The 15,646-nt window shown below is 40.7% G+C and overlaps 1 protein-coding gene across 2 annotated transcripts in view; it reads left to right on the plus strand.

The window, feature by feature from the left end:
* Positions 1–14,637, plus strand: part of MAN2A2 (mannosidase alpha class 2A member 2) — a 137,112-nt gene extending 122,475 nt beyond the window's left edge. Inside the window, exons 19-24 of one of the 2 annotated variants that reach the window (XR_012251305.1) lie at positions 1,909–2,050; positions 2,263–2,396; positions 7,932–8,126; positions 8,274–8,384; positions 11,652–11,839; positions 13,711–13,820. Coding sequence is in view for 1 of the 2 variants with exons in the window: in XM_073653192.1 (XP_073509293.1) it covers positions 1,909–2,050; positions 2,263–2,396; positions 7,932–8,126; positions 8,274–8,384; positions 13,711–13,869 (741 nt within the window). In the remaining variant the exon portion in view is untranslated. Of the gene's footprint in view, positions 1–1,908; positions 2,051–2,262; positions 2,397–7,931; positions 8,127–8,273; positions 8,385–11,651; positions 11,840–13,710 lie in introns of both variants that reach the window. The other variant, XM_073653192.1, reaches the window with a different exon arrangement.
* The last annotated feature ends 1,009 nt before the right edge of the window (positions 14,638–15,646 follow it).

Below are 15,646 nucleotides of genomic sequence, written 5' to 3' on the forward strand. Positions count from 1 at the left end.
TTGCAACTGTTTGAACTCATTACCTGTATAAAGGACACCTGTCCACAAACTCATTCAATCACACTCCAATCTCTCCACCATGGCCAAGACCAAAGAGCTGTCTAAGGACAACTGGGACAAAATTGTAGACCAGCCTAAGGCTAGGATGGGCTACAGGACAATAGGCAAGCAACTTGGTGAGAAGTGGTGGCGGAATTATTAGAAAATACAAGAAACACAAGATGACTGTCAATCTTCCTCGGTCTGGGGCTCCATGCAAGGTCTCACCTCGTGGGATAAGGATGTTTCTGAGAAAGGGCAGGAATCAGCCCAAAACTGCATGGGAGGACCTGGTTAATGACCTGAAGAAAGCTGGGACCACAGTCTCAAACATTACCGCTAGTAACACACTTCGCCGTGTTATGGATTAAAATCCTGCAGGGCACGCAAGGTCCCCCTGCTCACGCCAGCACATGTCCAGGCCCATTTGAAGTTCGCCAGTGACCATCTGTATGAACCTGAGGAGGCATAGGAGAAGGTCATGTGGTCAGATAAGAACAAAATAGAACTTTTTGATCTCAACTCCACTTGCCGTGTTTGGAGGAAGAAGAAGAATGAGTACAACCCCAAGAACACCGTCCCAACCGTGAAGCATGATGGGGGAAACATCATACTTTGGGGGTGCTTTTCTACAAAGGGGACAGGATGACTGCACCTTATTGAAGGGAGGATGGATGGGGTCATGTATCGCGAGATTTTGGCCAACAACCTCCTTCCCTCAGTAAGAGCATTGAAGATGGGTCGTGGCTGGGTCTTCCAGCATGACAATAACCCTAAACACACAGCCAGGGCAACTAAGGTGTGGCTCCGTAAGAAGCATTTCAAGGTCCTGGTGCGACCTAGCCAGTCTCCAGACCTGAACCCAATAGAAAATCTTTGGAAGGAGCTGAAACTCAATGTTGCCCAGCAACAGCCCCGAAACCTGAAAGATCTGGAGAAGATCTGTATGGAGGAGTGGGCCAAAATCCCTGCTGCAGTGTGGTCAAACTTAGTCAAGAACTACAGGAAACGTCTGACCTCTGTAATTGCAAACAAAGGTTTCTGTACCAAATATTAAGTTATGTTTTCTATTGTATCAAATACGCTAATTTGCGGATTATAAGACGCACCAGATTATAAGACGCACTCCAAATTTTTGGAAAAAAATGGGAAAATTTTTTTTTAATAAAATTGTGGTGCATCTTATAGTCAGTGAAGTTATTGCTTACCGGGGGTGCAATGGTGCAGGGTCCTAGGGTGACTGCTGCAGGAAGCTAGGCATGGCAGGAGTGGGGCGATGCTGCGGGCCTTAGGCTGGGTGGAGGGGTTTTTCGGTGGTGCGAGGGGATGTTGCGGGTGTTCGGTGGTGCAGGGGCTCCACCCACATTTTGTGAAAGCCCGGAGCCCCCCCACTTGCATGGTATACAATGCGGTGGACTCTGGGAAAATTACCACTGTGGGCGGCGCATGCGCAGATTGAGATCTCAGCACCAAGATCTCGGTGTCGAGATCTCAATCTGCGCATGCACCGCCCGCGGCGGCCATTTTACCAGAGTCCACCATGTAAGTGCGGGGGGCTCCGGGCTTTCACAAAATGTGGATGGAGCCCCTGCACTGCTGAACAGATTGTTAAAAAATTGTTAAAAGCCATAGACGGCGCACACTCCAGATGCTTTCTATTTAATTTAGCCGGTGTCTACCACGTGAAGAGGGAGCTAGCTCCTGACCCCCCTCCTCACTTGCTGGCCCCTTCCCAGGTGTCTCAATTGCAGAAAAGATTAAAAGAATGTGCTACTTCCCTTTTTTGTGCATTACGCTTCTAGAGACTCGTGACATTAAGAAGGGCCATTTCCCTAAAATCAGACATATTCTTGTTCTTTTTCAATGCAGATCCAAACTAGAAAGTTTTTAAAAAAACTTCCACTGCAAGCCAACTTCTACCCAATGCCGGTGATGGCATACATCCAGGATGAGCAGAACAGATTAACGCTACACACGGCCCAAGCCCTGGGGGTATCCAGCCTGAAGAGTGGTGAGGAGAAGCGCTGCGTTCTCTGCTAATTAATCACTTGGAGTTTTATCTGTTTATGAAAATCAAAATCATTAAATCTGAACACCATCTGTCAGCGCCACAACAATGATCACATGAAACGCTGCTATTGATATCACTTGGCATTAAATGGCTAACAAATCTATTAATTTATAAAGCAAATTGGCCCTTATTGTCCTTTCACTGTCTTTTAGGTGAGCTCGAGATCATTCTGGACCGACGATTGATGCAAGATGACAATCGCGGTCTTGGTCAAGGTTTGAAAGACAACAAACGAACATGCAATCGATTTCGCCTTTTGTTGGAAAAAAGATCATCCGGAAATAAGGTAATATACTGTAAAGAGCTGTGCGACCTTCGTGAAGGCTAAGGCTGGTTGGCAAAGCATGCGGAGGGCTGCATTCCACTAACGCTTGAAATTCACTCATTACAGTTACATAGACATTTTAGAGCAGTAGTTTTATCAAATTAATCTAGATTGTCTGCACAATATTAGTATCCCGGGCTCTTGCTCTGGTGGACTTGTGCCATCTATATACCCTTGAGAAATGTAAGGCTGGCCGCAATTTCCTTGGCCAATGAACAAGTGATCACTATATTAATTTTCAAAAGTGGGTTGTAACAAGACAAACACTTTAAAGCGCACCTGTCAGCAGGATTGTGCTCAGTACACTACATACACTATCAGGTGGGTGACATTACACTAATTAGAAATGATACCTTGGTTGATAAAATCTGTCCTGTGGTTCTTGTGTAATCTTTACTTTCAGTTTGGAGATCATGATATGCTCGTGCATCGAGGCGGCCTGTGGGGGGCGCTCTATCTGGTGCTCAGCTTACATATTCATCTGTATGCTCTTATGACAGCTCACTGATCGTTCATTGACCTGCCTCCTATTTTACCTAGCCCCACACTACTAGATGCATTATGTAAAATAGGAGGCAGGTCAGTGAAGGCACAGTGAACTGTCATAAGAGCACACAGATAAATATGTAAGCAGAGCACAGATAGAGCGCCCCCAACAGGCCTCCATGGAGCATGGGAATATCATTATCTCCAAACTGAAAGTAAAGATTATACAAGAACCACGGGATGGATTATATCAACCTAGGTATCATATTAATCAGTGTGATGTCACCCACCTGACAGTGTATGTAGTTTACTGAGCACAATCCTGCTGACAGGTGCGCTTTAAAGGTTCTACAAAAAATGCTTTTCTTTTTTAGAAGAAAAACTTGTTGAATACTAAGAAGCCACATGGCCGTGTATTATACACAGCACAACCCACGTATTCCTGCTTCAGTAGCTTCAAAATTATAAAACCTCAAGTCTTCTCTACCCAATAAAATTTCAACTTTGGTTGCCTTTGGTTTTTATGTATCTGCAGACAGAACAGTGTTTATGTATGTTGTCCCGTCAATAGTGCACCAATTAAAAAAAAGGCAACCAGCTCACCCACTCCAAGTAGTAGTATCAACCCTTGGTGCACAGACTGCTTCTCGACAAAACATTGAAGTAGCTAATTATGTGATCATAGTGTGATCCAATTTTCTTGGATGAGGAGAAGATGGGAAAAAAAATGTCTCCATTCTTTAAGTCAGTGAAAATCGGAACGCACTCAGATGTCATCCGAGTGCAGTCCAATGTTTTCCATGGACTCATTAACTTGCATGACCTAATGTGATCTGATAATTGGTTCCAACTCATTCATGCTGCGATTTTTTTCCTCAGACATACTCTGTCCGAGGATAAAATCGGACATGTGCACGGCCTCGTAGACTAACATCAGTCCGAATGTGATCCATTGTTTTGTTGGATCGCACGAGACCTAAAACTTCATAATCCAATTGAAAAAATAGTAGAAAAAAAACAACTAGTTCCGGAAGCAAGCATCCTTAATTGTGGCATAGAAGTGAATAAAGATATGGTGGATTATATATATGGGTTAACATCTATAAGGATGAAAAACTGGTGTGAACTTAACCCTATCAATACTCTGGTTAGAGATATTTAAAAATAAGATTTTTCATCAAGACCAAAATATCAGAAATAAAGCCACATTATTAGCAGTAAAACATCCTGAAATAACAGTGAAACAGTAATAAAGGAGCATCAGTTCAGTTAGTCACTCTGATATTAAGCTAGGTAATGAATATACAGAACTTAGTGCCAAGTCTTAAGGGGAAATAGGCAGAAATATACTTTTTATAGGGAAAATTAAAATCATGATGCCTCCATCATGCGGACTTCTGGCCTTAGGAAGTGGTTTTCTGCCATGAAGATCCTTTGGGGTAACAGCCATGCATGAGCTTGTGTTATGCCCAATGCCCGGGTGGGTACTATTACATTGCCAAAAGCAGAAGTAATCAAACAATAAATGTTCTACCAAAACTCCCCTATTCCCCTGTCATAACATGTAAGATGCATGTTTTCACTTGCATCTTTTTGCATTGTTTGTTTGGTGACCCCCTCCTAACCTCACCACCGTGTTTTGCTTTTAGGATCTAGAATTCTCCACCATCCGAGTGTTGATACCACACATCCTCCCATGCCCTAAAATATATCATCCACTTATTGATCTGTGAAGCATCACTGACTTTGTATATGACATTTTCCCATCCATGTCCATCCATTTATTACCTCTTCCATTTCATTATTCCCCTGTTTACCATAACCACTCTGCCCAGCTTTCCAGCTTCCTTTCTAAACTGCTTTCCTGGTTTAGAAAACTGGCATTTTCCATCATGAAGACCGTCAGCTCTGAGGTAATTCTCTCCAGGGAGCACCGCTGAATGGCTTTGTAGTGATGTGCTCTTGTAATATAGTTAGCTGCTTTGTGGACGCTCGTAGCATAGTATGTGCGCCGCTGGCTAAAACCTGTGTCCCTGTAACATCCACACAAAGAGTCGGCGATTTTGTGTTATCTGTCAACACATGTTGTTCAGGATGAACTAGTGATGTTATCGTGGCCATTACTTCTCCACACTGCACAGTTTGGACGGCCAAAATGATAGGTTCTTCTCTTCATTATGTACCGTAGTTATTTTTCCAGTTCATGCTGTGACTATGTAGATAATGCTGTGACCCAGTTCTGGTCCTTTTCCTTTTAACTGCCCTTTGTGCCTATTTCTTTCTCATGAAAGCTTTGTGTATTCAGCTTTTTATACTTTTTAGTAAGCTCCTTCTCTTTTATTTTGTTCCCATTTATTCGTGGACAATGTTTCTTTTATTACTTCTTGATAGTTCGGAGCTGAGTGAAGGGCACTTTTTATATTTTGCTAAGACTGATCAAGTAAATAAATGATTTTTTTTTTATTTCACCGACAATTTGAAACCCGCCATAACAAACTTCAGAATTTTATATACAATAATTGTTTAGTCTGGACAACTGAAATTGATGGTCTACAGGGCTAGCAGCTCTAAAAAGTGAGATAACCCCTCGTAGTAAGTATTCATACTGTAGGGATACCTTTAAGTGTTCAAGCAAAGCATTAAAGGACATCTATTAAAATTCATGGGTCAGCCTGCTATGGTGGTCCCTTGGCATCATATACATTAGTTACCTGACCACTGCAGGGAATCAATGGCTGATGGATACATATTACAGGTTATATGACCCTGAGGTTTTTGGTGCCATAATATGGATATACGTATGATCACTAAGGCCCCCTTCACACGTGCGCATAAAAACACATCCATGTGATTTTTTTTTCAACATCCGTGTGTATGTTTTTTCAATCCGTGTGTCATCGGTGTACCATCCGTGTGACACGTACTGGAATATAATGCATTCAAGAAATTACTGATTTGCAAATATGATATTTAGATAGATAGCTTGTAGAGCTTTCTATTAAGCCACATAAATAAATAATTAAATGAAAAATATTATGTGTGGTCCTCCCTATTTTTTGAATCCAGCAAAGGTAAAGCAGACAGTTGAGATCTGATATTATCAGGCTGGGAAAGTCCATGGTTATTGGGCCCTTCTCAGACTAAAAATACCAGCTTTCAGTCGCCCCAGAAGTGGAGCATCACATGAGATACTCCAAATCTGACGCTTCGCCTTAGCTCTTCCCGTCACCCTGGTGCGTTGGCAATCGTGGTAATGGTGCTTGGGGTTGATGTCAGTTGGGTAGTGTCCAAAAACACAACTTGTATCAAGCCCTGGTGTTAGTAATGGAGAGGTGTCTACCAGACACAACCATTACTAACACAGTATTAAAAAAAAACATACACACAAAAAAATACTTTATTTAAATAAAGACTCCTCCACACTTTCGTTCACTACTTTATTCAAAAAGAAAAAAAATCCCACGCATGTCCGCCATAGTACAGGGATTCCAATGAACAAAGGCTATGTAGCCTCGTTCTGACGCGCCATAGACTTGCCTACAGCCACCTTCGGCGACTCTGAAGAGTGGTGACATCCATAACATTACCACTCTTCAGACATTCTGTGTCTCGCACTGCCCTCTGTGTGAACTGGCAACTGTGAAGAGCGGTAACGTTACTGATGTCACCTAGTGTCTATTTATTATCTTTGCACATCACTTAATCTGTAATTTATTGAATGCATTATATTCCGGTACGTGTCCATAGATGGCACATGGATGTCAACCGTGTGCAGTTTGTGGTTTACACGGATCTATAGACTTGTATGGGTCCGTGTGATATGTGCTGCCGGTAAAAAACGGACATGTCTCCTTGTGGTTCACACACGGTCCGTGTGAAAATACGGACATGTAAGCAGCACCATACATTGTAATGGGTGTCCTTGTGTACGTGTCTCTGGCACATGTGAAAACAGATGCCACACATACCGTAAACATGGACTTGTGAAGGGGGCCTAAGATTGCTAAGGTCAAATTTGCTAGTCAGATTATAAAGGATCTGTATTTTACACCATTTTAAAGGGTTATTCTCATGTTATGACATTGCTATAGTTAGTTAGACAGAATGAAAATAAGAAAGTTTGCTATTGATTTGTTTTTTCTAATTGCTGTCGTTCTCCTGTTATGAGAGTTTTTGTCTTAGATTGCTTACAGCTTGTTGACAAGGAGATTGTCCATCAGAGCCTAGAAGAGTATGCACAGTAGTTACATTCTTGGCTGCGGAGTTAACTCCTGAAATCCAAGAAATCTTCATTCCAGCCCTTTAATTTCTAAATAGTAGTTAGACAGCTGCTCACCTCCCTCTCCCTGTTAGCTCCTGCCCGATTTACTGATATTAGTCCTGCAAAATCACCAGCTCCCACCTGTCGCTACTTCCAGAGCAGTTCCTTTTTCCTGAGCTGTGTGCTTATTTAGAGGTCCTGTTATTTCTACAGGCAAATATAGTGATAACAGTCTTGTCTTAAGAACAAGTCACTAACAGACCTGAATATGTCACAGTAGCATGATTAGCTTGGTAAAAGGATGATGCTACTGCACCAGAACTGTCACTCAAGGACGAGTGTCCGCCTTCCCCAGCAACAAAGAAGTGAAGAGGCTAGAGAGCTGTGTGCTTCTCAAGACAGATATTGAGAATAACCCTTTAAAGAGAACCTGTCACATGATTCATGCTGCCCAAACTGCTGGTAGCATGAATCAGAGCCCCTTTAAGTAGAGAATGAATTTTAATTTAATTTTGATTGGTCTTAAATTATATTAATAATATATATTACTGTATATTAGTGATTAGCTTATTGAATTCAGGCATTTCATGTTTTATTACTTTTTTCCTATGTATTTAACCCATGTACCCTTTCCTGAGTGTCACCTTTATCTGGTAATCCTTTCAAAAATAATTATGCATTCACATAAAGCATTGTGTAGAAATACTAGAACAGATTTGGTACTGTTAATGATTGCATTTTTTTTCCAGAGTCCAGAAAACCATCCAGTCAGCTTTCCGTCACTCCTCAGTCATATGACGTCCATGCATCTGAACAATGAAGTCTTAGTGATGCCTGTGACTAATGAAAAAGGCGGAGGTCCAGCACTTAAATCCTTCATGCCGCTTTCTGCCACTCTACCATGTGACATTCACATTCTTAATCTGAGAACACTGCAGGCTGAGGTGACCATATTTTCTCTGCCTATTTCTTGGATTTTATTTAGTGGATTAATAAATGCAAAGACAAACTATTCATCTTGTTTATTGCAAATAGTCATTCAGATGGAAATATACAGTACTTTAAAGCATAGTCTGTGATATCTTTTGCAGGATGATGGAATACCTTCTCTTGACACTGCACTGATTTTACACCGAAAAGGATTTGACTGCGGACTGGAAGCAAAGAATCTTGGGTTTAATTGCACCACAAGTCAAGGAAAGGTAATCTTAAATTTTAACGATTTTCACCCACTGGTTGTAAGTGGGGAACGTATACATGAACATCACTAAACACAAATGCTATGTTAAAGCACAAGGCACCAAAACTGAAAAAAGGACCCAGTACTTGAGTCATTGAGTCAGGGACATTTACACTGCAAGATAATTGTGAATGAGCGTGATTAAAAACGCTTGTTTCACGATTATCTTACCATCTAAACAGGCTGTAAATCCTTCGATGAATGAGCAAAACACTTGCTCACCGGATGAAATACTCTTCTATTTAACACAAAAGATTATCGTTCTCGACGGTGCATCGTCATGTGTAAGCAGGACTTACACTGTCAAGAACAATGGCAGCCTGTGTGCATTAAGCGATCAAGGGCTCAGTGTGCATCATTTACTTTGGTCTGCCTGTGTAAACAGGTTACTAAACGACCGCAGATCAGTAAAAGTTTTCACCAAGTTTTACATGTTGAACAGGACACACGATGTAGTAGGGGCTGCAGAGCGGAGTAAAACGTTTTTGTTTTCACTTTTTTACGTTACCTCTCCGTTGCGGAGATATTAGCAAGCAACATATTTGGCCCTTAATGAGTTGACATTAGTTAGGTCCAAGTGGGTGTTATTAGAGAAATGCTGTCTGCTCTTTTGTTCTATGATATAACCTTGATATGTTGTATAAGCGTCAATAAAACGAGTTAAAAAAAAAGGTTAATTAGGTGCCAAATATTTTTGATGGCTAATGTCTCTGCAACAGAGAGGCGAAATTTAAAAAAAAAAAAAAAAAAAAAAAAAACATTTTATCCTGCTTTGCAGCCACTATTACATGGTGTGCCCAGTTCAACATGAAAAATTTGGTGAAAAGTAATTTAAAGAGATAAGATTCTGGGTTTACACTTGCTTTGCCTATTAAAGGGAATTTGTCACCCCCTAGGACTTATGTGACCTCTATTATAGGCATACAGGTTATAGAAATGTATATCTATACTTACCTGTATGCCCCATATTAGAGGTCTGGTTGCTTTGAAATGTCTTTTTATTCAGTCCGTTTTCTCATTCTTGCCGGCTGGGGGACGGGAAGAAATTCCCACCTACTTTGCTAATTACAATGTCCCCCCCCTCCCCTGCACGTCACAGTGCCCTGTGACGTGCAGTCTCGTCTCCCAGATCCCGCACATGCAAAAATCACCTATAATGCAAGGCGCACATTTTTTTCTCCCGGCTATATTTTTTCCAGCAGTGATTTTGTGCACAGGTGCCAGGAAGTCACTGTAGATTTCTTCTCGTCCCCCTTCCCGCAAGAGTGAGAAAACAGAGCACACAGGTATGTATAGATTTTCATTTCTATCTCCTGAATGCCAATATTAGAGGTCTGATAAGTCCCATCGGGTGACAGATTTCCTTTAAATAATAATAAAGGAACACAAAGCCTGGTTACTAAAAAAAATCAGCTCTTCTCAGGAATGATTTGACAGTGTGAACAATGCCTGAACTTTAAGTAGGTCTCAGAAGATGTATTATAGAGACTCATCGAAGCACAATTAGGCTACGTTCATACGATCAGTATTTGGTCAGTATTTTACATCAGTATTTGTAAGCCAAAATCAGAAGTGGGTGATAAATACAGAAGTGGTGACATGTTTCTATTATACTTTTCCTCTGATTGCTCCACTCCGAGTTTTGGCTTAAAAATACTGAGGTAAAATACTGAACAAGTGAAAGTGGCCTTAGACAAATAGTCAACAAATGGAAAAAAATCGGCACTGGTGCTACTATGCCTAGAAATGGGCTACATGTTAATATCACTCCACAACATGAAATCCTCACAACGGTGAGAAAATAAGCAAGAGTAAAAGCAAAGGTCCTGAAGACTCTATAAACTGCTATAACCTCTGTTCACCTTCCATTATTATAAAAGCACTGAAGCAAAATGAAAGCGAACCACAAAATAAAATGTTGTTGTTAAAAAAAAATTTGTGGCCATCATAAGTTTGCTCAGCACCACCTGGGTGTGCCAAAATACTTCTGGAGAGTAATTTTCTGTGGACAGATGAGACAGAAGGGGATAATTTTTAGCATAAAGGCACAATGCTATGGTTGGAAGGAAAAGAACGCTGCACACCAGATAAAAAAACTCAGCCCAACTGTGAAGCATGGTGGAGGGAGCATCATGGTCTGGGCCTCTTTTGTAGCCTCAGGACCTTAATGTACTGTGATCATTTAGGGGACCATTAATTTAAAGGGGCATCATAACATTTTACGACAGAATGCAAGGACAGCAATCTATAACCTTAAGCTGAAGAGACATTTGGTGATGAAACCAGACAAGGTCTAGCAAATCAATTAAAGAATGTTTGGAAAAAGATGTGTGTTTGAAAGGGCCAAGTCAGAGTTCTGACCATATCAAGTGCTGTGGCATGGCCTGAAAAGGCCTATCCTTGCAAGGATTCCCAGAAATATTGATGAACTGAAACACATTTGCAGGACCGAATGGTCCAAAACTCCTTCACAACTTTGTGCAAATCTTATTTGCACCTACAGGAAATGTCTGGTGGACATGATTGCTGTTAAAGGGGTATTTAACATTCAGGGGTTTACTTATGTTCTCCCTATATTTAACAAGACCCTTGAACAGTACAACTAGTGATTGTCAATAATTGTGACTTACATATCAATCAGACCACATTGTATTAGCAATCATTGCAGAGATATTGGTAATTCCACAAACGTGTTCTTGAAGCTGATTGTACTAGATGCACACGGATCCTTCAGTGCTGCCGCTGCTGAAGACAAATTCTGCACTGGAAGACAAGTTATATTCAAAGGGAATGTCCAGTTAAAAAAATATCTTTAGATGTGCTTAAAATAGAAATATAGTCATGGCCGAAAGTGTTGACACTCTTGAAATTGTTCCAGAAAATGAAGTATTTCTCCCAAAAAATTATTGTAATTACACATGTTTTGTTATACACATGTTTATTTCCTTTGTGTTTCTTGGAACAACACAAAAAAATGAGAAAAAAAAGGCAAATTAGACATAATTGCACACAAACACCCAAAAATGGGCTGGACAAAATTGTTGGCACTTTATTTGGTTGCAGACCCTTTGGAATACATAACTGCAATCAATTGCTTCCTATAACCATCAACAAGCTTCTTACACCTGTCAACTGGAATTTTGGACCATTCTTCTTTTGCAAACTGCTCCAGGTCTCCCATATTTGAAGGGTGCCTTCTCCTAATAGCAATTTTAATATCTCTCCACAGGTGTTCAATGGGATTTACATCTGGACTCATTGCTGGCCACTTCAGAACTCTCCAGCGCTTTGTTTCCATCAATTTCTGGGTGCTTATTGAAGTATGTTTGAGGTCATTATCCTGCTGGAAGACCCATGACCTAGGACCAAACCCATCTTTCTGAAACTGGGTACTACATTGCGACCCAAAATCCTTTGGTAATCTTCAGATTTGATGATGCCTTGCACACAGTCAAGGCACCCAGTGCCAGAGGTAGCAATACAACCCCAAAACATCTTTAAACCTCCACCATATTTCACTGTAGGTACTGTGTTCTTTTCTTTGCAGCCCTAATTCCGTTTTTGGTAAACGGTAGAATGATGTGCTTTACCAAAAAGCTCTATCTTGGTCTCATCTGTGAACAGGACACTTTCCCAGAAGAATTTTGGCTTACTCACATACATTTTGGCAAACTGCAATCTAGCTTTTTTATGTCTCTGTGTAAGCAGTGAGGTCCTCCTGGGTCTCCTGCAATAGCGTTTAATTTCATTCAAATGTCGACGGAGAGTTCGCTCTGTCACTGATGCACCTTGAGCTTGCAGGACAGCTTGAATTTCTTTGGATCTTGATTGGGGCTGCTTATCCACCACTCGGGCTATCCTGCGTTGCAACCTTTCATCAAATTTTCTCTGCCATCCACGTCCAAGGAGATTAGCTACAATGTCATGGGTTGTAAACGTCTTGATTATGTTAATTATGTTAGGTTACCACGGACAAAGGAACATCAAGATCTCTGGAGATGGACTTGTAACCTTGAGATTATTGATATTTTTCAACAATTTTGGTTCTTAAGTCCTCAGATAGTTCTCTTCTTCTCTTTCTTTTCTCCATGCTTAGTGTGGCACATACAGACTCACAAAGGAAATAAACATGTATATAACAAAACGTGGGTATAACAATACGTGTGATTGCAATAATTTTCTGGGAGAAATAAGTCATTTTCTGGAACAATTCCAAGGTTGCCAATACTTTCGGCCATGGCTGTATATATAAATTACTAATATACTTGCAATACAAAGGTTTCCCCAATGTCAAGATATAAGCATCGGTCCTGGGTTAGTGCAGCTCCACTTCCAGCTTTGGTACAACACAGGAGAGATCTCCAGGTGTCAGCCTGTAACCAATGCTGTGCTTAAAGGGGGCTCAGTCACTGGTTTATTTCAGTGTCTAAGCCAGTCTCCTGCTTTGGCCAGGTTCACATGTTCAGTATTTGATCAGTATTAGTGATGAGCGAGTATGTTCGGTTAACCCTTTAGGTGAGTATGCTCGGGCGAGTACCGAGTATCTTCAGCGTGCTCAGTGATATGTTTGAATCACTTCCGTGTGCATGATTTGCGACTGTTTGACTGCTTTAAAACGTGAGGAATGCTTAAGGAACAAGCATTCCTCACATGTAATAAAACTGTCAAACAGTCGCAAATCATGCACACGGGAGCGATTCAAACATATCACTGAGCAGCTGTAACTACTCGGTGCTCGGCCCGAGCATACTCGCCGAAAGGGTTAACTGAACATACTCGCTCATCACTAGTCAGTATTTTACCTCAGTATTTGTAAACCAAAACCAGGAGAGGAACAATCAGAGGAAAAGTATAATAGAAACACGTCACCACTTCTGTATTTGTCACCCACTCCTGGTTTTGCCTTATAAATACTTATGTAAAATACTGACCAAATACTCAATGTGTGAATGTGGCCTTTGTCTGTTCATCAGCTGTGATTGTATGTACTTAAATATGATTATTTAGCTGCTTGAAGAAGAACCTCACAGAGCAAGACTGACATGTCGTATCAAGTAAATAAAGGGTCCATCATCTTTGAAACTGAGCATATGGAGTGCTGCTTTTCTTTCTCTTCATTTTTTTCAGGCTAGATTATTTTTTTGTTCAGAAAGTCAAGTAACCATAATTAGTAAGTGTTTTTTATTGCCTTTCTACCTACCAAATCTCTAGATCTTTGAGATTTTGAATGTGATTGACATTTGACTTTCTGCACTCTATGTAACCATAATTCTGACTTTTTTTTCTAGTTGTCTCTTGGAGGTCTGTTCATGGGGCTAGAAGTAGGACTTATGCAAGCTATGTCCTTGACATTGATGTATTCCCTGGCTCCCAATTCGAACAGCAGCAACCCCACACTCAGCATGGACCCAATGGAAATTTCCACTTATCGTCTGCGATTCAGCTAACATCAGCCATGTGGGACAAATGATCCCATTGCACACAAGCCAAGGACTGGAGCTGGATGGTTCATCAACAGTGTGTACTTTTTTCAAGGGTAACACATTTCGTTCTGTAGCTTGGAGCACAGCCAGCACTGGAAAAGCACGCTGCAGCATTTGGGACAAACCAAAATAACCCTGTAAGCTTAGTTATTGCTAAGAAAAAAGTGTGTTTCAGACTCTTTTAGCCCTTAACAAGTTAAACATCTAGATTATATGTTACCGACAGAACAGAAGTTATTTATGATAAACTTGCTTTTTAAGAAGAAAAACTATTTATTTCTGGACTTTTTAAGCACATCTCCTCACTGATTCCTGCCACAATCTGACAGTCCTCAACGGAGTAGAACACTCAAAGCAATTTCCCCTGTGCCATTAAATGCTGCAGACAGGTCAACAAGAATATGTTTCCAAAAATCCCGAGGGGAATTACCTACTAGATGGTATATTAAGTCTAGAATAGGAATTTTGTCAGTCTCAAACATTGTCAGCATTCTTCCATATGTTATCTGTCTTTTTTATACTGTAGCACTGAAGAAAAACGATTATGGCAAAGAAGCACTGAGTCAAGTATGATATAATGACATGTGAAATGATGGGAATATCTTGTTTCTGCAACTGTGGTCATAAATACAGATCTGATACCATCCCTGAGAGTATGGAATTGTTGTTTCACTTGTTGGACATCAACATTACGGTGATATTCAGATTTCTAATGCTATAGGTACATGTTAACCCACACTACTAAGGCATGAGCATATACAAACCTTACTTACAAAATAGACTTTCCCTAGGGAATAAAGCACTGATACTCTAAAGCATGTGGATAAAGAACTTTGGACACTCCAACATTAAAGGCTATAGACACCTTTTGCAATAAGTATTTAAAATTGTTTCTTTCTTTCTTAAAGAGAACCTGTCATGACCAGAGACGATATTTACCTGCAGATATAGGAGTAATCTGTAGGTAAATAGTGTTTAAATTTCGTGTAGTTTACTGGAACAACAACTCTGTGGAGAAATTAAAGTTTTATTCTCCCTGCAACCACTAGGTTCCATTCATAAGGGTGGTGCAGAGGGCTGTTATGTTGCCGGCTTACTGGAGCAGCAGCTACAGGGAAAAATTAAATTTTTATTTGCCCTGCAGCCTTTAGTTTTCAGTCATCCGGCATAGTAAGGAACGGTTACAGTCACTGCTCAGTATACTGTGATCGTGGCTCTAATCACTCCCTTGCACATAGATGGACAGCCTTTTCTGCAGCATGTGTGTTCAGCATATGTGTTTGTTGGCAGGCTGTCAATCAGGGCTAAGGAAGAACTGCAACAACAAACACATTATAGTGAGCAGTGACTGTAACAGCTCCCTGCACTAGCCCAATGACTAAAAACTAGCGGCTGCAGGGACAATAAATCTTAATTTTCTCCCTGTATCCGCTGATCTAGTAACCTGGCTAGACAATATTTAAATGCTATTTATGTAGCTTACCCGTATATATGCAGATAAATAGCATTTCTGAACTTGACAGGTTCCCTATAAATGCCAAATTCTCTAAATAATCTTCATTAAAAATGTCCTACAGAATCTATATAATGAGAAGAGAGCAAGACAGAGGAGTGCATCTGTGCGGGAAACGAAGATAGAACCCATAGATATTCTGCCCAGCAGAGAGGGAATGTTTTCACACAATCCTTACTCTCGGGTGAGGAGTAATCCCTCAAAAGATGTAGTAGGCAAAATCAGTCC

This window comes from Phyllobates terribilis, unplaced genomic scaffold (genome assembly GCF_046119375.1).
Source record: "Phyllobates terribilis strain yellow unplaced genomic scaffold, ASM4611937v1 Scaffold_11__3_contigs__length_659146591, whole genome shotgun sequence".
NCBI classification, from domain to species: domain Eukaryota; kingdom Metazoa; phylum Chordata; class Amphibia; order Anura; family Dendrobatidae; genus Phyllobates; species Phyllobates terribilis.